This window comes from Caretta caretta, chromosome 4, assembly GCF_965140235.1.
Source record: "Caretta caretta isolate rCarCar2 chromosome 4, rCarCar1.hap1, whole genome shotgun sequence".
Classification (NCBI taxonomy): domain Eukaryota; kingdom Metazoa; phylum Chordata; order Testudines; family Cheloniidae; genus Caretta; species Caretta caretta.
This window is the reverse complement of record NC_134209.1, coordinates 69,033,676-69,056,006: the sequence shown is the minus strand read 5'-3', so window position 1 is coordinate 69,056,006 and position 22,331 is coordinate 69,033,676. Positions and strand designations below refer to the sequence as shown.

At 42.9% G+C, this 22,331-nt stretch overlaps 1 protein-coding gene across 2 annotated transcripts in view; it reads left to right on the top strand.

The window, feature by feature from the left end:
- GATB (glutamyl-tRNA amidotransferase subunit B) overlaps window positions 1-22,331 on the top strand; it is a 65,378-nt gene that overhangs the window by 14,884 nt on the left and 28,163 nt on the right. For both annotated transcript variants that reach the window (XM_048847375.2, XM_048847374.2), the window contains exon 3: window positions 21,027-21,140. In XM_048847375.2, coding sequence (XP_048703332.2) covers window positions 21,027-21,140 — 114 coding nt within the window. The remainder of the gene's footprint in view (window positions 1-21,026; window positions 21,141-22,331) is intronic.

Genomic DNA, 22,331 nt, shown 5'->3' with positions numbered 1-22,331 from the left:
AATATTCTGAAGAGTTCACAGAAGTTGGAAGAGGAACTTCACACTGAAGCTATTCTCCCAGCCATTCAAGAATACAAGAGTCACTGAAGAAGACGACCTATTGATTACGAAGCACAGGATAATCCCGTAAGAGACCCCAAACAACAATTCAAAGTTGAATTCTTTGCCCACCTCTGATCGAGCACCTGGTTAAACTACGGTCCACGGGCCACATCCGGCCCGTGGGACCGTCCTGCCTGGCCCCTGAGCTCCTGGCCCGGGAGGCTCGCCCCCGGCCACTCCCCCGCTGTTCCCCCTTCCCCGCAGCCTTACCCCGCTGTGCCGCCAGCCTGACCCGGTGCTCTGTGCTGCGTGGTGCGGCTGCCTGTCCTGGTGCAGCAGTGCTGCCAGCCACCGGTGCTCCAGGCAGCGCGGTAAGGGGGCAGGGAGCAGGGGGGTTGGATAGAGGGCAGGGGAGTTCAGGGGATAGTCAGGGGCTGGGGGTGTGGATAGGGGTCGGGGTGGGGCGGTCAGAGGGCAGGGAACAGGGAGTTGAATGGGGGAAGAGGTTCCGGGGGGGGGGGCAGTTAGGAAGGAGAGGAGGGGTTGGATGGGGCGGTGGGAGGCAGTCAGGGGCGGGGGTTCCGGGAGCGGTCAGGGGACAGGGAGAAGGGGTGATTGGATGGGGCAAGGGTCCTGGGGGGGGGCAGTCAGGAAGGAGGGGGGGGTTGGATGGGGCAAGGGTCCTGGGGGGGCAGTCAGGGGCTGGGGGTCCAGGGGCAGTCAGGGAGAAGGGGTGGTTGGATGGGGTAGGGGTCCCGGAGGGACAGTCAGGAAGGAGAGGTGGGGGTTGGATGGGGCGGCGGGGGGCAGTTAGGGGCGGGGAGTCCGGGGGCAGTCAGGGGACCAAGAGCAGGGGAGGTGGATGGGGCAGGGGTCCCGGGGGGGGAGGGGAATCAGGGAAAGGGGTGGTTTGGATGGTGCAGGAGTCCCGGGGGGGCCATCAGGGGGTGAGAAGCAGGGGGGGTCAGATAGGGGGTGGGTGCCAGGTCATGCCTGGCTGTTTGGGGAGGTGAAGCCTCCCCTAACCGGCCCACCATACAATTTCAGAAACCCGATGCGGCCCTCAGTCCAAAAAGTTTGCCTGCCCCTGTGCTAGATTGTGCAGTACAGTCAGTTGAAGAACGTTTCATGCAGCTCAAGGAACACAGCAGTATATTTGGGATGTTGTATGATATTCCCAAACTCCTCACTATACCTGAAGATGATCTACACTAGCAATGCAGGGTACGAGAGACAGTGTTGACACATGATGACATGTGCGATATTGATGCGAGTGATTTAGGTGATGAACTGAAAGCCCTTTCAAGATATATTTCAGCAGGATCAACTCCAAAGGCTGTTCTGGAATATATGTGCACAAATAAGATGACCACCCTCTTTCCAAATGCTTTTGTGGTTCTGCGCATACTTCTAACACTTCCTGTAACAGTTGCCAGTGGAGAACACAGCTTCTCCAAGCTGAAGTTTATAAAAACACATCTACGCTCCACAATGACACAGGAGAGGCTGGTCAGCCTTGCAACCATCTCAATAGAGCAAGAGCTGGCCCAGACTGTGGACCTTAAGGAAGCAGTTGAAATCTTCAAGGCGTGGAAAGCACCACTTTGATTATTCAAACAGATAAAAATGCCAGTGTTTACTATGCAGACAAGAAAAGTTACATTTGCTGTTCAGGCATTTGAAAATTAAGTGTTACTTAAATTTTTTGAACAAGGCATTTTAAGTTGTTAGTTTTCCTTTATTGGGGTAGGTAGCAGAGCAGTACCATGAGAGGAGTAGAACAGGAAGAAGGCAGAATGGAGACCTTTCAAAGTTTTGGCCCAAGCGAGGAGGCATGGGGACATCATTTTGCTCCCTGCCTCAGGTGCCAAAATGTTGTGGGCCGGCCCTGGATTTAGAAGAGCTATGACGACAGCAAAAATTAGATCTTCTCGTGTACTACTTTTGAGCCACGCAATGCCTGTGTTGTATCCGTCTACGCTTTTTCAATGGTAATGCCAAGCAGCAAAGGTGAGAGAACTCATCTTTGGCACCACTAGCTATTAAACCATTCTCTCAAGTTTGCATTTACTTTAATTGTACATACTACACTCTGATATAAGGCCTTGAAGATGTTAATCATTTTTGTTGGCATATCATAACACTTCAAGATGTTCCAGAGTGAATTGTGATGGAGGCTGTCAAATGCTTTCTTAGAATCTCTTAAGTTTGTGATGCGGGCTTTTGCCATTCACTGCTGTCTCCAGTGATTATTCATAGAGTGAAAATCTGGTTGACACATGATCTTCCAGGTCAAAATTCAGCCTGATACTCCTTTAGCTTTGCCTTATCTGCTATTTTATTCTGCTTAAGATGGTACTGTGGAAAACTTTGCCTATCACTGCAAGGAGTGTAACGTCTTGTCAGTTACTGCAGTTGCTTAGATCACCTTTCTTTGGTATTTTGACTATACTGCCATTATTTTCTATTCTTCTGTAAACTTTTCCTAGTCATGTACTGTTTTGAAATATTCAGTAATTTTATTGATAGTCTCATCATTACAAGCTTTGAACATTTCCCTGGTGACTTGGTCTACATCTGCCCGCTTTCCCAGGTTTTAACTTTTTAATTGTATTTTTTTCTCCTTATTTGTGATCTGAAATGTTACAAAGTCTAGTTCTGGGTGTTTGATTTCTTTGTCAATATCAATAATTCCTTGTGGTGTTGGCCTGTTTATCACCTCTTCAGAGTGCTCTGCCAATGGCTCTATGTTCTTTTTCTGATGTTAAGCTCTTCGTTCAACCTTAACGGGCTCTCCGGTTGGTGTAAACTTGCCAGTCAGAATCTTGTTGATTCTTTTTAAACGTGATGTTTTACTAGTGCCTCCTTCAGCAACTGCTTCAGCGTCTTTATTCACGTATTTCCTCCATGTTGCTCTTTCCTGCTTTATTCTTTGTTTTTGGCAGCTGCTTTTTCTGAAGGTGTTTTTGGGGATTGATATTTTGCTTTGGCTTGTTTCCTTTCTTGCACACAGTTCCATGTATCCTCACATATCCAGACGTTAGGTTTGCTTGTCTGGAAATAAACTGCAGGCATTGCGTCATCTATTATACCATCCGGCAGGAAGAACCATGACATGTCAGTTGATTTCTTTTGATGGTTTTAAGGCTTATAACATCTGAAATGGGTTTTTCAGTTCCATTCAAAATTGCTGCTGTAATGTCTTGTCTGTTAGACTTTAGCTGTCATTTTTCTCTATGCTTGTTCTGTTTTTGTTATAATGTTCAGTCTTGTGACACGCAACCTGTGATCATTTCTGACGCAGCTCCCGTCCTGGAGAGTTGATCTAAAATTCGTTCCAGTACATAGATGGTCACATTGTTTCCTGGGGATTCTGTCCAAGTTACTGTATGGATATCTATGTGCGTGACTAGTGTTTCATCAGTTGAACCCTGGTACCTGCCACAGTTCTACCAATCTGACACCGTTGTCATTCTAGGGCCCCAGGTCACACTTGCCCCATTGCTTTCTCCACTCTGTTGTTGTCATCCCCAACCTTGGCATTACTAAGCAGATGTCATGCTTGGCAATATTGTCAGTCAGAGCTTGTAGACAATTGTAGAATTGCTCTTAGATCTTGTCATGGTAGTTGTCTGTTGATATGTAACATATATTTGTAATTTTCATGTTTAGCTGGAAGCTGTTAATTGGCTGCCAATTTGTAAGAGATTTTTCTGTTTTGCTATGTGGTAACTATATTGCTTCCCTGAATGTATTATGATTTTGTTTTGATATTTTAATCGCCTTTTCTCAACTCAGCTCCTGGCTATCGACATTCCCTTATTCCAAGGATTTGGGGGTTATATTTGTCCATTTCTTTCATTACCTGTCTGGCTTTTGTTGTTGCAGCCTTTGTTCTAAAGTTCCAAAAAACAACTTTTATAGTTTATCTTTTTAATAGAGAATGTCACAGAGTTCATTACTTCAGAACTGGACACAGCATTCCTGCAGCAGTTGCACCAGTGCCAAATACAGAGATAAAATATCCTCTCTATTCCTACTGAGAGATTTCCCTGTTTATATATCCCAGGATTACGTTAGCCCTTTTGGTCACAGCATCACACTGGGAGCTCATGTTCAGCTAATTGTCCACCATGACCCCAAAATTTTTTCAAAGTCACTGCTTCCTAGGATAGTCCCTGTCCTGTAGGTATGGCCTACATTCTTTGTTCCCACATGTATATATTTACATTTAGCTGGATTAAAATGTATGTTGTTTGGTTGTGCCTTACTTACCAAATGGTCCAGACTGCTCTGTATCAGTGACCTGTCCTCTTCATTATTTACCACTTCCTCATTTTTTATCTCATCTGCAAACTTATCAGTGATGATTTTGTTTTTCTTCTGTTTTTCTGTCACTGATTAAAAGTGTTAAATAGTGTAGGGCCAAGGACTGATCCCTTCGGGATCCCGCAAGAAACATATCTGCTCGATGATGATTCCTTTTTTACAATGAAACTGTTATTCAAGCCTGTTACTGTACTGGTTGGAATTTATAACAGCCTTGAATCAGACTGGAATTTATAGTCTCAAACGGCTGCGTCAGCAGAGCGTAGCCTACATGAACCTGAGGGATTTGGCTCATGGATCTTATGGATTCCTCAGGTTGTGCCAGCAGAGTTTATAGATTCTTTGAATCTGAGTGATTGGACTTCTGTCTAACTTTGCTAGAGTAACGGTGCTCCAGTGAAGTTCTTCACTCTACTAGAAGCAGTCTTTGGCAAAGTGCAAAGCATACAGTGGGACCTAACAGTATTCAGTGGTTCAAAATTCCAAAGTTGTGCATGCAGGTTTATCCAGTGCCATAGATCTTGTTCAAAATCATTGAATATAATAAATCTGAAGTTTCTAGACTGTTGGATATTGCAAAAAGAGGAGGAAATCTCATGTTCCAAAATTCTATCTCTCTGAATGTTTGATTAGCCTAAAATTGTCCTTTAAAAGTTTCCTTCTGGTAAGAGACCACAATGGTGAAATCTGCGCAGACCCAATGAACTGCAGGTTTGGGTCCTCTTCTGGAATGATTGCTGTGTCTCTACACTGACAGTCTGATCCTGCTCCCACTGAAGTCAATAGGAATTAGTCTGTTGACTTTGGTGTTCTGCTTAGCCCATCATCTCTCATATAACACATTCTAAACAATTATAAATACAAAATAGTTATTGCCTTCTAGATGGTGGGAAGACACAAAGGAAGAGGTCTCTGTGTAAACATTTGTCTGCAATTGCAGCGCTAATATTCACAATTACATTAAAACAAAATAGATTTGAGAGTAATAATTTTAAAATTTAAATTATTAATGCACTTCAAAGAAGCATATATCAGAGCAAGTTAGTACTTTCAACACAGCACTAATGGTAGGACTGAATGCATTAGTGGAAGCAAATAGAAACCAGAGTGACATAAAATATCCTTAAATTGAGAATATATGTCTAGCTCAGTGGTTCTCAACTTATTTATTATGTATTACCTGGGCCGCAGGTTGAGAACCACAGCACCCCCGCCCCTCCTGACTCCACATGCGGCAGCCATGACCCTGGACCTGGCTGGCAGCCCCAGCCAGTAGCCCCCGGGCTCCCAATGCCATGCTGGGCAGCCAGGTAGCCCAGCAGCCTTTAGCACACAGCTGGGTTGCAGCTGTGTGCTAACTGGGTCGCATGCAGCTGTGAGTTGAGAACTGCTAATCTAGCTGTTGTGGGACAGAGGTTCTTAAGCTGCAGTTCATGGAGTACTTAGTGGTCTTCAGAGAGGTGAATGGGCGGTCATGTTGTACTGCGTCCTCTTTGTTTCCAGCTGCTAAGTTGCATTTAAAGAAGCTAAAAATAAACTAAATACACCGTGTGTGGTTGCTATGGGATTGTTGGTGTGTTTTTGAATGGGAGGGAGGTGGTCTGCAGGATCATAAATGGCAGAGAAGGTTTCCTGAGAGACACTCTATTAAGATGTGGTGTACCATATGAAAATGTGAGAGGATCTATGGCCTAGAAGCAAAAGATTGTAAGATCTTTAGGGCGGAAACCATCTCCTTGTTCTATATTTGTACAGCACCTAATGCAGTGGACCCTGTTTTATGACTTGGGGCTCCTACATGCTATTATAATACAAATAATTAATGAATTAAAATGTGTTGACAAAAGGATTGTAGGGAAAGCAAGCAGATGCTTTCTCCAGGGAAAGGAGTAGGTGGGTCACATCTTTGTCATTCACATTTATTTTATATTCTTTAGCAATCTGTGGAGAATACCTGCTTTCTTTCTGTACAAAAGTGATTGATTATTGAATATGGAAATTTAGGTTTTTAGCTAAAAGCAAACTAATTTTAGTCAGTCCATCGATAAACATCGTTGAGTCTTAAAAAGAGAGGGAAAAGTTAAATAGTGATTAGATTGCCAGCACTGGTGCTAGTAGATGTTTATGCTGTCGAAGGTGCTATCTCAGATAGATGTAAAAGCGAGGTTCTGTCTAAACTGATCTTGCACCTAAAGATAAGGTCATGCAAAGAATCTTTACATCTTCTCCAACAGTGGAAGGAGTAGTGAACAGAGTAGACTACTTTCTATACAAATAGAGCTTCTCAAGATTATTCTTTTATTTTGTTGGCTCTCAGTTACTATGGTACTGCTAGCAAGATAATGTAGCTGGGAGAGGTGGAGGGAGGATGATATTGATGCCATCATTGAATCCTTTCATGGTTTTCCAATACAAACAATTTACATTTCCTTTACGAGATAACTTTCTAGGAATTCCCTGGAAATAAATATCCATGACAGATGTTAGGAGGATGGAAATGTTTAGAATTCTTTGTAGATGCTGGGTTTTGTCCAGACCTATTCCAGAAGTTCCATATCTTTGTCTCAAAACCAGCACTATGCAAGCATTTCAGACTGGCAGCTTGTCAGTTCAAGCCAATAATTTAAATCCTCAGTGCTAGTCAAAGCTGTCAAGTTAATAACATCATAGTACATAAATAAGCTGGGAATTTAATCTAGGTCATTAGCAAGGGAAGCTTTCACATGCAAAATTGATGTTTATCATTATACATTGTTCTAAAAGCTGTGCCTATTCTAAGGAGACATAGTAGTTTTCCTAACCATCTGAGTTACCCAGGTGCAAAACTTAGGTGATAAAATTGCAGCCCAGGCAGAAGAAAAGTGAGTAATTAAGCCTCATCACCCTTTTGAGATAGCTAATACGTACGTAAGATCACTTCACTTGCCAATGAAATAAGCACACCAGCATTATCCAATTGTTAAGAAGCGAAGAATGCTGTATTTTGCTTAAAATTAGGTGGGTAGTGAAAGTTGGTTGTTACATGAGTAAAAATATAGTCCGGACACTTGGGTTAGCGCACAGTGGTGCACGTGTAAAGAGCGTCATTGGATTCGTAATGGCTACAAGTAGCTGTGACTTTGGTTTTACAGCTCATTCCAAAAAAGAACAGCTCTGGAAGCATAATTCTGGGCCCCCATTCAATATTTACTCAGAGGGTAGAGTGCCACCTTAAATCACCAACCCCACTTTGTGCAGCATTTGAGCATTTTTTGGAAGTCTCCTATTCAACTATTGACCTATACAGCCCGGCTTAGCTTGTGGGATCTAACAGGATCACGCAATGAGGAGATAAAGCCACAGGCCATGGAGGGAAGGAGGGAAAGTTGCCTGCGGAATTTGAAATTTCATGGGTTTTGTATTTTAGATTTAGTAGTCAGACTAAAATTGTGATAAAATACACACTTTCTGGTAAGTAATAAATGTTGTCCATTGTCTGGAACATAAAATTTTAATTGCTAAAAGTAGGAACTTTTGTTGTGTAAGAAACTATAATTATCATATTAAAACAAATGAGTACTTGAACATTAGCCAGTATGTTCCAGAGGGATTGAGTCCATTTTGCTGCTGGTCAACATTCAAATTGGAAATTATTTCTAATCCCATTAACACTGTGCTTTATTTCCTTTTTTTCCCCAAAAAACTTTAATAACTAAAATAAGACTCAGCAGACCATGTATCCAAGCCAGAAGCATGTAGTTGCAATAAGGATGTAATAGTACTCTGGTTAAGTGCCATAAACATGTAACTACTTTTCTTCTTTTGGGAAAAAATTTTTTTTATTCTTTTAGTTATATTAAGGAGTTTTATCCCATTGTAGTAGAGCTTTGATTTCTCAATTGCTAACAGGCAATCCAAAAACAAATCTGTGAGGTTTCTTTTTGGGGGGGAGGGAAAGAGGAAGTTAATTTTGTTCTATTAGTAAAAATCCAGTGTAGTGATAACTACTATGTCCAATTTAAATGTTGTGTGTGTGACCTGGGATACCTAGGGTAGTCCTTACTGAAAATGCCAGGGTCAGGGCAGGCTGCAAAAGGACAGCAGATTCTCCCAAAACTGGTGGTTCACACTGAAGTTAGATTCACCAATTAGTCATGAACTGTGCTCCTGATCCCACATATTGGTTATCAAGAAGCTGAAAAAAGAAATCATACAGCTTCCTTTATTGCATTCCAGTTCTCCGGTTCCTAATTAGCACATAGGTCCACTAAGGTGGGAAGTTATTTTAAAACTGCTTACGATACAAAATGTTCTTCTGATCCTCAAAGGGCATGCCACATTGCCAGGTCAATTTTACTTTGGATCTTACCCAAACTACTACTCTGCCAGCCAATCCTTTAATATCTAAAACTAAAGGTTTTATAAAAGAAAAGAACAAGAAAAAATTTGTTAAATGGTAAAGCAATCAGATACATACAAAGATTTAAAATCCATACATCAGGTTCTTAGAGTCTGTTGGCTTGAGAGTTCCTCTGGAACACATCCAAAGCTTGGATAGGTCATTCAGTCCTTTGTTCAGAGCTTTAGTTTGTAGAAAAGTTGCTCCAGAGGTGAGAAGCAGGATTGAAGACCAAATGGAGATGACTCACCTGCCTTTTATAGCCTTTGCCGTGTGGCTTGTACATCCTTTCTCCAAGCACATGGGCCTGGAAAAACCTGGAGTCCCCTGTCCATAGGGATGTGCCTACACGTCTGGCTGACTCAGGTGTAGCCCCTGGCTTCATTCCATGGGTTCATTGTATAGCTGATTGCCTTTGATAGGCCATCAAGCAAGCTAGATAGTGCTGGTGCCCTTTTGTCTTGGGATGTCACCCAGAAACACAGTACAAGTTTGAAATACAGATATATCAAACATTTATAATTCACTATACAAAGATGATACAAACATGTAAACAAGATTATCATACTTGGCAAATCAAAACATTTTCACGGATACCTTACATTGCATATCTGGTAAGATTCATTGCAGTTTTATAATATTGGTATCAGTAATATCATTAAGTGTCTCACATATTCCATACAGCATCACAGTGTGATTTTACTTTTTTTTAAGTGTCTGATACACAATGAAAATAATAATTTGAGGGACACTGTTAGGTCAAATTTGATCTGAAGTTTAGGCTTCATAAAAATAATCTTTTGCAAGACCTAAGACCAATAAAAATGTTTTTCCTGAAATTTAAATGTGAATTCAATTGGCAACACATTTTTAAAACTAACTTTCTGTGTTTGCCATATAGAGATTGTATCATTATGCAATGTATAATAACCTTAAAATGAAATTGGCAAGAAATTGACTATTGGAATAAAAGGAAAACTGGTTAATCTGTGTTCATGGTTCAAGCTGGTAAATACAAAAAGCAAATGATTACATAAATAGCAAAAAATAAGTATTACTTGTAAAGATGTCTCCATTTTTATCACCTGTGATGGTACCTGTAACATAGGTAAGGGAATTTCAGTACACCTCCACCCCGATATAACGCAAATTTGGATATAATGTGGCAAAGCAGTGCTCCGGCGGATCGGCGGGGCTGCGCGCTCCGGCGGATCGGCGGGGCTGCGCGCTCCGGCGGATCGGCGGGGCTGCGCGCTCCGGCGGATCGGCGGGGCTGCGCGCTCCGGCGGATCGGCGGGGCTGCATGTCTGACTCCGACATGCTGCTCTGAGCGGCGTGTTAAGGGTGCCGGGCTGGGGCCGAGGGGTTGGATACGGGGCAGAGGGTCTCGGGGGGCGGGGAGGGGGGCGGACAGGGAGCGGGGGGGGGTTGGATGGTTCAGAGGTTCTGGGGGCGGGGCGGTCGGGACGGGGAACGGGGGCATTGGATAGGGTGTGGGAGTCCCGGGGGGGGGCCTGTCAGGGGGTGGGGGTGTGGATAGGGGTTGGGGCAGTCAGGGGACAGGAAGCAGGGAGGTTGGGTAGGGGGTGGGGTCCTGGGGGTGATTAGGCATGGGGGGGGTCTCTGGAGGGGGTAGTCAGGGGACAAGGAGCGGGGGGGTTGGATGGATTGGGGTTCTGAGGGGTCAGTCGGGGCTGGAAGTGACTATTAATAACAGAAATGCTTGAGGCCAAAGCAAGTTCGATATAACATGGTTTCACCTATAATGCGGTAAGATTTTTTTGGCTCCCGAGGACCACATTATATCGGGGTAGAGGTGTACTTAAATGATTTTATCTTGACACTGTCTCTTTAACAATCCTACTAGAAGTTGCCATCTTGACAGCTTCATGATGCAGAGTAGGATGGAGACAATACTGTACTTATTTGAAAGCACTGAAAATGTAAGCACTTCAAAATTATATTAAGATTGGTTGATTTGAGTTAGTTAAATCAATTATTAAATTAACCTGACCAAATTTTAAAAAATAGAACTTTATCTTAAAACAACTTAAGAGAGAGAGAAGGTGGGGGAGGTAATATCGTTATTGGACCAACTTCTGTTGGTGAAAGAGACAAACTTTTGAGCTACACAGATCTCTTCTTCCGGTCTGGGAAAGGTACTCAGAATGTCAGAGCTAAACACAAGGTTTAGCATAAGTAGTTAACGCACATTCTAAGGGGCCATGGAAGGTAAAGTGGTCCTGTTAACACCCTGGCAGTTATAGGACAAAAGGGGAGTGGGGTGTGTGTATGTGGGGAAGGCGAGTTAGTGGGTTACGGGTTGTTATAATAAGCCATAAATCCAGTGTCTTTATTAGGACCGTGATTTTTACTGTCTAGAAAAGACATGCATTTAACCTTCAGGCTTGTCTTTTGATAGTCTTCTGCAAGTTTCTTTTGAGGATGAGGACTGAGAGGTCAGACTTTGTGAAAAAGCATTTGCCCACGGGTTATGTGGTGTTTTTGTCTTATCATTTTTCTGTGTGATTCATTCAAGATCATAGTGATTGTCTGGGACATTTAGTGCACTGGATGAGGTACACCCACATTTGTGATAAGTATGTGTAGACCCATGTGTAGCATGTGTAGGACCCATGGATCTTGAAAAATGTGTTGGAGGGGGGGAGTATTGATCATTACAGCAGTGGAGATACGTCTGCGGGTTTTGGAGCTGTTGTTCTGTCAGGCTCCGGTGCCGCTTCAAGTTGGCGTGTTCTGGTCTGTGGGGAGCTTGCTGTTGATGAGGGTAGGGAGTTGTTTGAAGGCCAGAAGAGGGGTTTGGGGAAAGATTTATTTCTGGATGTGGTCCCCATCAAGTACCTGGATATCATACAAGAAACCCAAAACAACTATTAAAACAGGCAGGCAAACAAATTAACAAAACCCCTGATGACAGTCCTCCAGTACAAAAACAAAAGTATAACAGACTACAACAACTCCACAAACCACAGAACTTCACCTCCAGGATAAGCCAGGGCACCAGAACCCACCACATGGATACTACACAAAACCATGACATCATCAGTTTATCAAGAGTGCCCCTTACCAGAGCTGAATTCTCTCTACTCTCCAAGGGACTGAACTTCAGCCCCACCTCTGAACCTGATACCATACTAACATGTCGAGAACTAGAAGAATTCTTTTGCCAACTCCACCTCAAGAATTCTTTCACAGCAATGATGACATCACCCACAACTACCACGTCCCCACTGACAGGCATCAGAAAAAAGAATTATCTGACTGGACACCCCACAGTGGATGAACCCACACTCTTGATCATTACATTGATGGCTTCAGGAAAAATATTGACTGTGAAATCTTGAATAAACATCACTCACACCAGAATCTCTCCACCGCTGAGAGAACAGCTATACAATCCATGAAATCCAACCACCAGATAGTGATTAAACCAGTGGACAAAGGGGGTGCCATCATAATTCTCAACTGTGATGACTATGTCAATAAGGACAATTGACAACTTTCTGACAGCATTTATTACAGAGAACTCAAAGAAGACCCCGCACCATAATGCACCAGGATTTAAGGATATCAGATCCTTCCCCAAACAACAACAAGAGAAATACTATAACCTCATCTCCCATGAACCTATCCCAGGGATCTTCCACAAGATTCCCAAGATGTATAAACAAGGGAACCCAAGCAGACCTATCATATCTGGCCTTGGCACTTTTACTGAAGGAATATCAGAACTCAGAAACCATCCTCAAACCACTCACCACAAAAATGGCCAGCTTCCTCCAGGACACAACTGATTTGCTCCAGAAACTTCACAACATTAACAACCTCCCTCAGAACACTATCCTTGCCATCATGGGTGTCACCTCCTTATTAACACCAAAATCCCTCTCAATGACAGCATCGCTGCCTGCCTCATATACCTACAAGATAATGGACAACCCTCAGATATCTACTCCAAACACATCACCAAACTCATCCATTTCATCCTCACCCATAACAATTTTACATTCAACATGCACTTTGTCCCAAGCCATGGGAATAGGATGGCTCCCCAATATGCCAAACTTTTCATGGGCCACCTGGAGGAGGAATTTCTGAACAAATGCACCATGGGAACAATGACAGGTTTCAGAGTAACAGCTGTGTAGCCCACGAAAGCTTATGCTCTAATAAATTTGTTAATCTCTAAGGTGCCACAAGTACTCTTGTTCTTTTCACAGAAACGATATACCTGAGATACGTTGATGATATTTTCATCCTCTGGACAGATGACCTAAACTCCCTCATAGATTTCCACCCCAACTTCAACAACCACCACTGCATCCATCCATCAAACTGTGCCTAAAACACTCCAGCATGAGCATCAACTTCCTGGACACCACAATCAGCTTCAACAACGGAACCGTACAGATAACTTTATACAAGAAACGCACGTATCACCACACCTGCCTTCACAGATCCAGTAAACCGCACCAAAAAGTCGGTTATCTATAGCCTGTCCTTCTGATACCACAGAATATACTCCAAAGAAAAAGTCCAGGATACACAATTTAACACACTTAAAACTGCCTTCACCAAACAATTTTCTCTGTTCTATTCTGAAGCTGCTGGAAGGTAGAATGCTGCAATAATAAATAGACTGCTTCCAGTGGGAGAGAAAGAAGCCCTAATTCACTGATGTCTGATTTCACTTACGTCTGATCTTTGTTGGGAGTTGATGTCATTCAGCATCTCTTAGGATTGAGGTCTGCATGGAGGAAACTCTGAAAGAAATGTCTAAAAATGGTTTCTGAATATCCACATGTGCAGACATCTGTGTATTCCCCATTCCACCCCACCTTCTGTTGTATGCTAATATCTATGTAATAAACAGTAGGGTTGTAATCAATTGACTACACCCTGATCTTGAATCAGCAAGGCATCTATACATATGAGTAAATTCATTCCTATTCAGCAAACCATTTAAATCTGCTCATAAATCCTATTGAAGTCAGTGGGATTAAGCATATTTTTAAGTGCTTGGCTGAAACAGGACCCTGGTCTCTGACTCAGATCCCCTGTGTTGTACTCAGTATGAGATATCAAAAATCTATTGGCAAATACCTCTGTCATCAGTTGCTCTGATTTGCCTCTAACTCTTTGGGTATGTCTACACAGCAAAAACAAAACAAACCGTGGCTGACCCGGGCTCTTGGGGCTCAGGCTGTGGGGCTGTTTCATTGCTGTGTAGACTTCCAGGCTCGGGCTGGACTTCTGAGTTCTGAAGGAACTCAAATGTGAAATTGCAGAACTACTAATTAGTCTGTAACCTATCATTTCAATCAGCTTACATACCAAATGACTGGATGATAGCTAATGTGACGCCAATTTTTAAAAAAGGCTCCACAGGTGATCCCGGCAATTACAGGCTGGAAAGCCTGACTTCAGAACTAGGAAAACTGGTTGAAACTATAGTAAAGAACAAAATTGTGAGACACATAGATGAACATAATTTGTTGGGGGAAGAGTCAACATGGTTTTTGTAAAGGGAAATCATGCCTCATCAATCTGCTAGAATTCTTTGAGGGGGTCAACAAGCATGTGGACAGGGGAGATCCAGTGGATATAGTGTACTTAGATTTTCAGAAAGCCTTTGACGTGGTCCCTCACCGAAGGCTCTTAAGCAAAGTAAGCTGTCATGGAATAAGAGGAAAGGTCCTCTATCTAAACTCCTACATGCCACAAGGGGCTACAACAGTGGTACCCTTAACTCACCTAACAATATTGTTAATCTATTCAACCACACAGTTAGCCCGGCAGAAGAGTCTATCCTATATAGGAGACTCTTTCTGTCCCACCACCCCCACACACATGATACCGTTCTGTGGTGATCTGGAAGCCTACTTTCGCTGTCTCCAACTCAAGGAATATTTTCAACACACCACTGAACAGAGCACTGACCTGCATGAACCCTCTTACCAACACTACAAGAAGAAGAATTCTGCGTGGACTCTTCCTGACAGTCGAAATGACAGACTGGACTTCTACATAGTGTTTCCGCAGATGTGCACAGGGTGAAATTGTGAACAAACAGCATCACTTGCCCCATAACCTCAGCTGTACAGAATGCAACGCCATCCACAGACTCAGAGACAACTCTGACATTATAATTATAGGGGCTGACAAAGGAGGTGCTGCAGTCGTCATGAACAGGTTGGATTATGAACAGGAAGCTGCCAGGCAAGTCTCCAACACCACATTCTACAGGCCACTATCCCCTGATCCCACTGAGGAGTACCAAAAGAAACTAACTATCTGCTCAAGAAACTCCCTGCTGCAGCACAGGAACAAATCTACACAGATACACCCCTAGAGCCCCAACCAGGGGTATTCTATCTGCTACCCAAGATTCATAAACCTGGAAATCCTGGATGCCCCACCATCTCAGGCATTGGCACTCTTAAAGCAGCATTATCTGGCTATTTGGACTCTCTCATAGAATCATAGACTATCAGGGTTGAAAGGAACCTCAGGAGGTCATCTAGTCCAACCCCCTGCTCAAAGCAGGACCAATCCCCAACTAAATCATCCCCGCCAGGGCTTTGTCAAGCCTGACCTTAAAAATATCTAAGGAAGGAGATTCCACCACCTCCCTAGGTAACGCATTCCAGTGTTTCACCACCCTCCTAGTGAAAGTTTTTCCTGATATCCAACCTAAATCTCCCCCACTGCAACTTGAGACCATTACTCCTTGTTCTGTCATCAGCTACCACTGCGAACAGTCTAGATCCATCCTCTTTGGAACCTCCTTTCAGGTAGTTGAAAGCAGCTATCAAATCCCCCCTCATTCTTCTCTTCCACAGACTAAACAATCCCAGTTCCCTCAGCCTCTCCTCATAAGTCATGTGTTCCAGTCCCCTAATCATTTTTGTTGCCCTCCGCTGGACGTTTTCCAATTTTCCCACATCCTTCTTGTAGTGTGGGGCCCAAAATTGGACACAGTACTCCAGATGAGGCCTCACCAATGTCGAATAGAGGGGAATGATCACGTCCCTCGATCTGCTGGCAAGCCCCTATGTGTACATCCCAAAATGCCATTGGCCTTCTTGGCAACAAGGGCACACTGTTGACTCATATCCAGCTTCTCGTCCACTGTAACCCGTAGGTCCTTTTCTGCAGAACTGCTGCCAAGCCATTCGGTCCCTAGTCTGTAGCGGTGCATGGGATTCTTCCGTCCTAAGTGCAGGACTCTGCACTTGTCCTTATTGAACCTCATCAGATTTCTTTTGTCCCAATCCTCCAATTTGTCTAGGGTCCTCTGTATCCTATCCCTACCCTCCAGCGTATCTACCTCTCCTCCCAGTTTAGTGTCATCTGCAAACTTGTTGAGGGTGCAATCCACACCATCCTCCAGATCATTAATGAAGATATTGAACAAAACCGGCCCGAGGACCGACCCTTGGGGCACTCCGCTTAATACCGGCTGCCAACTAGACATGGAGCCATTGATCACTACCCGTTGAGCTCGACAATCTAGCCAACTTTCTATCTACCTTATAGTCCATTCATCCAGCCCATACTTCTTTAACTTACTGGCAAGAATACTGTGGGAGACATTGTCAAAAGCTTTGCTAAAGTCAAGGAACAACACATCCACTGCTTTCCCCTCATCCACAGAGCCAGTTATCTCGTCATAGAAGGCAATTAGATTAGTCAGGTGTGACTTGCCCTTGGTGAATCCATGCTGACTGTTCCTGATCACTTTCCTCTCCTCTAAGTGTTTCAGAATTGATTCCTTGAGGACCTCTCCTCAGACCCTACGCTACCAGCACTCCCAGATATCTTTGAGACACCACTGACTTCCTGAGGAAACTACAATGCATTGGTGATCTTCCTGAAAACACCATCCTGGCCACCATGGATGCAGAAGCTCTTTACACAGATATTCCACATGAGGATGGACTACAAGCTGTCAGGAACAGTATCCCTGATGAGGCCACAGCACACCTTGTGGCTGAGCTTTGTGACTTTGTCCTCACCCACACCATTTCAGATTTGGGTACAACTTATACCTTCAAGTCAGTGGCACTGCTATGGGTACCCACATGGCCCCACAGGATGCCAACATTTTCATGGCTGACTTAGAACAATGCTTCCTCAGCTCTTGTCCTCTAGTTCCCCTCCTCTAGTTACGCTATATTGATGACATCATCATGTGGACCAATGGAAAGGAGGCCCTTGAAGAATTCCACCTGAATTTAAATAATTTCCACTTCACCATGAACCTCAGCCTGGACCAGTGTTATGCTTATAAGAAGCACATGGGATCTTTTTCAGGGGAAAAGGCAATACGCCACGTTTATTGAAGATACAACAATTAGCATATGCATTTTCAGTCACACCACACACACACTGTCCTGCCAGTCAATGTTATAGTTACCAGTCCAGAGTCCAGATCAATCTAGTGGCCAGCTAGGTTGATCATGGGTAGGGAAAAGCTGGGTTCTGTTGGTCACAACACGATGCTTTGGGGAAGCCTTGGCAGGACAAACCCAAAGTTTCATGGCAAAGCACTCTGTTTATATAGTGATTTTCCTTCATTGGAGCCAATGAGTTTTGCACCGTCATGCTGTAATCAATTGTTGTTTGACAAGTGCTCGTTTTCTTAAATTGTCCTTCTCATCCTTGTTCTTTCATCAAGTTCCTCAGGGCATTATCCCATGCTGGTTTTGATCACTGCTGTCTTGTCCCCGTGATAGGTGCCTGTCTCATCTTTAGAGTCATCAATCTGCCCTCCTCTGAGATTTCAAGAGGGACGTGTTGCAGCCTCCTGGCGCACTTGCATCTGTCTCCAGTTCCTCCCTAGAACATCTGGTTCAGCGATGGACTTCACACTTCTCTCTTAACACACATTCCTCATTCACACACACAACAGAATTAATGTACACAACATTTTGAACAGGAACATCAAATTGCAACGCAAAAGAAAACAATTATGGCATTCTTTTACTTATTTTAAAATGCTAAACCTACAACAAATTGGTGACCCTCAAAGGTGTGTTACTGCCTTGAGATCAGTCCAGAAACAGATTCTGGCTGATGTATCTCTACCAATGTCCCATTAGGCCATTCAAAAAGGGTGGCTGGCAGGATATGATCAAATCATACACCAATACATTTAATACATGCTACATTATTATTCTTTATCCTTCATTCTAAATTATATAAAATACAAACATAAAATCCTACTACTACACCAGTCCACACAAGAGATCCACTTTCTGGATATTACAGTGCTAATAAGTGATGGTCTCATAAACACCACCCTATACCGGAAACCTACTGACTGCTATACTTACCTACATGCCTCCAGCTTCCATCCAGGACACATCATACGATCCATTGTCTACAGCCAAGCTCTAAGATACTACCACATTTGCTCTAATCCCTCAGACAGACAAACACCTACAAGATCTCTATCAGGCATTCTTAAAACTACAACACCTACCTGGGGAAGTGAGGAAACAGATTGATAGAGCAAGACGGGTACCCGGAAGTCACCTACCCAACAAGGAAAATAACAGAACACCACTGGCCATCATGTACGGCCCCCAGCTAAAACCTCTCCAACGCATCTTCAACTATCTACAACCTATCCTGGAAAACGATCCCCCACTCTCACGGGCCTTGGGAGGCAGGCCAATCCTCGCTTACAGACAGCCCCCCAACCTGAAATAAATACTCGCCAGCAACTACACACCACACCACAGAAACATTAACTCAGGAACCAATCCCTGTAACAAACTCTGTTGCCTTCTCTGTCCCCATATCTACTTTAGTGACAACATAATAGGACCCAGCCACACCAACAGGGGCTCATTCACCTGTACATCTACTAATGTGATATGTTTCAGAGTAACAGCCGTGTTAGTCTGTATTCGCAAAAAGAAAAGGAGTACTTGTGGCACCTTAGAGACTAACCAATTTATTTGAGCGTGAGCTTTTGTGAGCTACAGCTCACTTCATCAGATACATGATACACGAAAGCTCATGCTCAAATAAATTGGTTAGTCTCTAAGGTGCCACAAGTACTCCTTTTCTTAATGTGATCTGTGCCAGCAATGCCCCTCTGCCATGTACATTGGCCAAACTGGACAGTCTCTATGTACAAGGATAAATAGACACAAATCAGACATCAGAAATGGTAACATACAGAAGCCAGTAGGAGAACACTTCAACCTCCCTGGACACTCAATAACAGATTTAAAAGTAGCCATTCTTTAACAAAAAAACTTCAAAAACAGACTTCAAAGAGAAACTGCAGAGCTACAATTCATTTGCAAACTTAACACCATCAATTTGGCCTTGAATAGGGACTGGGAGTGGCTGTCTCACTACATAAGCAATTTTCCCCTCTCTTGGTATTGACCCCTCCTCATCAATTATCATCATCATCATCACATCCACCCTGACTGAACTGGCCTTCTCTTCATGTGCCGGGATATATTTATGCCAGTATCTGTAATTTTCACTCCATGCATCTGAAGAAGTGGGGTTTTTTTACCCATAAAAGCTGAAATCCAAATAAATCTGTTAGTCTTTAAGGTGCCACCGGACTCCTCGGTGTTTTTGTGATCCTTTCATAGATTGTAAACTGGTTAAAAAATAGGAGACAAAGGGTAGGAATAAATGGTCAGCTTTCAGAATGGAGAGAGGTAAATAGTGGTGTCCCCCAGGGGTCTGTATGGGACCAGTCCTTTTCAACATATTCATACATGATCTCGAAAAAAGGGGTAAACAGGGAGGTGGCAAAATTTGCAGATGATAAAAAACTACTCATGATAGTTAAGTCCCAGGCAGACTGCGAAGAGCTACAAAAGGATTTCTCAAAACTGGGTGACTGGGCAACAAAATGGCAGATGAAATTCAATGTTGATAAATGCAAAGTAATGCACATTGGAAAACATAATCCCAACTATACATATAAAATGATGGAGTCTAAATTAGCTGTTACCACTCAAGAAAGAGATCTTGGCATCATTGTGGATAGTTCTCTGAAAACATCCACTCAATGTGCAGCAGCAGTCAAAAAAGCGAACAGAATATTGGGAATCATTAAGAAAAGGATAGATAATAAGAGAAAAATATCATATTGCCTCTATATAAATCCATGGTATGCCCACATCTTGAATACTGTGTGCTGATGTGGTCATCCCATCTCAATCAATCAATCAATACTTATATACAATAAATAAATAAATATTGGAATTGGAAAAGGTTCAGAAAAGGGCAACAAAAATTATTAGGGGTATGGAATGGCTGCCATATGAAGACAGATTAATCAGACTGGGACTTTTCATCTTGGAAAAGAGAGATGACTAAGGGGATATGATAGAGGTCTTATAAAATCATGATTGGTGTGGAGAAAGTAAATAAGGAAGTGTTATTTACACTTTCTCATAACACAAGAACTAGGGGCCACCAAATTAAATTAATAGGCAGCAGGTTTAAAACAAAAGGAATTATTTCTTCATACCACACACAGTCAACCTGTGGAACTCTTTGCCAGAGGATATTGTGAAGGCCAAGACTATAACAGGGTTCAAAAAAGAACTAGATAAATTCATGGAGCACAGGTCCATCAGTGGCTATTAGCCAGGATGGCAGGGATGATGCCCCTAGCCTCTGTTTGCCAGAAGCTGGGAATGAGTGACAGTGGATGGATCACTTGATGGTTACCTGTTCGTTCCCTCTGGGACACCTGGCATTAGCCACTGTTGGAAGACAGGATACTGGACTAGATGGACCTTTGGTCCGACCCAGTATGGCCGTTCTTATGACCCTCCTACCCTGCAGGGCCTAGAGTCCAGGCTCCAGCTTGAGCCCGGAAGTCTACACAGAAGTGAAACAGCCTGAGCCTCATGAGCACAGGTCAGCTGCGGGTTTTTTCTTTGCTGTGTAGACATACCCTGTGAAGGTTTGGGGGTGTCAAGAGTACTGGTTATGTCTGCAAAAGTAGCAATCCAAAACACTGTGTGGCTTCTCATGCAGCATACAACGAAAACAACTGGATGGTTTTATTGTCCATATAAAACTTTGCAGATTTATAGCTGCTGCCAGACTGATGATGAATATGAGCTACCCACGCAAGAAAACAGAGATAATGCCTACTGAAGGCAAGCAAAATTGAATATACGCTCTGTATAAGGCAGCATGTGGGAGAAGCATTTGTTATATAGTGCATATCTGAGTGAAATTGTATGTCATGTTTCTTTAGGCTCTCAACAGGAGATGTGTAGAAGCAGCGGTGATGACAGGCCTCGCACTGAACTGCAGGATAAACAAGAAGTCTTTGTTTGACAGAAAACACTATTTCTATGCAGATCTGCCTGTAAGTATGCATTATGAAGTTGGTTCTACTATAGCTATAGAAAAGGATGAGTCTGGAGTAGGGCTGGGGGTAGCAAAGAGATGCTTTTTATGTTTTCAATCAGTGTTCTGCCCAAGCTAACAGGATGCTGCGTCAAGCCCGATGAATAGATAGCTATACCCTGGTGTTCACTGATTGAATATGATTGCCCTGATTGCTGACTCCTTGCTTAGCCTCACGATTCCAGTGGTTTTATGTAATTGAATTGGGAGATGGAGCTGCTGGGCCTGTACTTTCTCCATTCCTAGTATTAGCACTAATTGTCTGTTAGGGTAAAAGCAAACCAGTCTGATAATAGCCCTTCTTTTAAAATGAATGTGTAGCAAACACACATTACAATAATATAAACATCATAGCATCTCTTCTTTGTTTTTTGTTTTTGCTATTAAATTTAAGGACCTATAAATATCACATTTGCTTTTCAAACCTTCTAATCTTTGCCAGGATCTTGAATGAACTTAATAAATGTGCCTTTGCCACGTGCAGTAATAGATTTGGATACTGTAGATTGCTTTCATATTTGGAATAAACTGTCTTTGGAAGTGAGTTGTACTTCACTGCACTTGACAAAGTGAAGTAATAATATGGAAATTAGTTGAGAGTCTGGTTTTACCTTTTTGACAACGTACAGCAGAGCTCAAGGACCTTATTTTTGTTTTAACAAAGTCACAGTTCTAACTTTAAAGATGGCCGTTCCCTCCATATATTTGTTCTGGATGTTGTTGAACATAAAAGTGGCCTGTAAAGGGAAAAATAATGGATTTGGTTCACTTTGCTTTTTTGAATTAAGAAGACTTGAATGCTTTGTCCTGCTTGTGTGTTACCCAAGAAAAATCAGGAATAGCAAATCTTATTTTCCCAGTTTTTCTTGGAGGTGTCCTTGGAGGTCCAGAGAATTAGGGAGGGAGTGTTCTTCAGGCCATAGATCAATGTGTAGAGGTGTTGAAATTTTAATTAAAGATTTTTTTCTCCCAACTGTTTGTTCAGGCATTTGAGATTTTTTAAAAACATAAAACACAGAATTTTTAAATAAAATTCCATTTCCCCCCTCATTTGATGTCCTTGGAAGAAAGATGATATTATGGTTAATGCGTAGCTGGGATTCAGGAGATCTGGGTTCAATTTCCATCTCTGCTAGAAATGTCCTGTTTG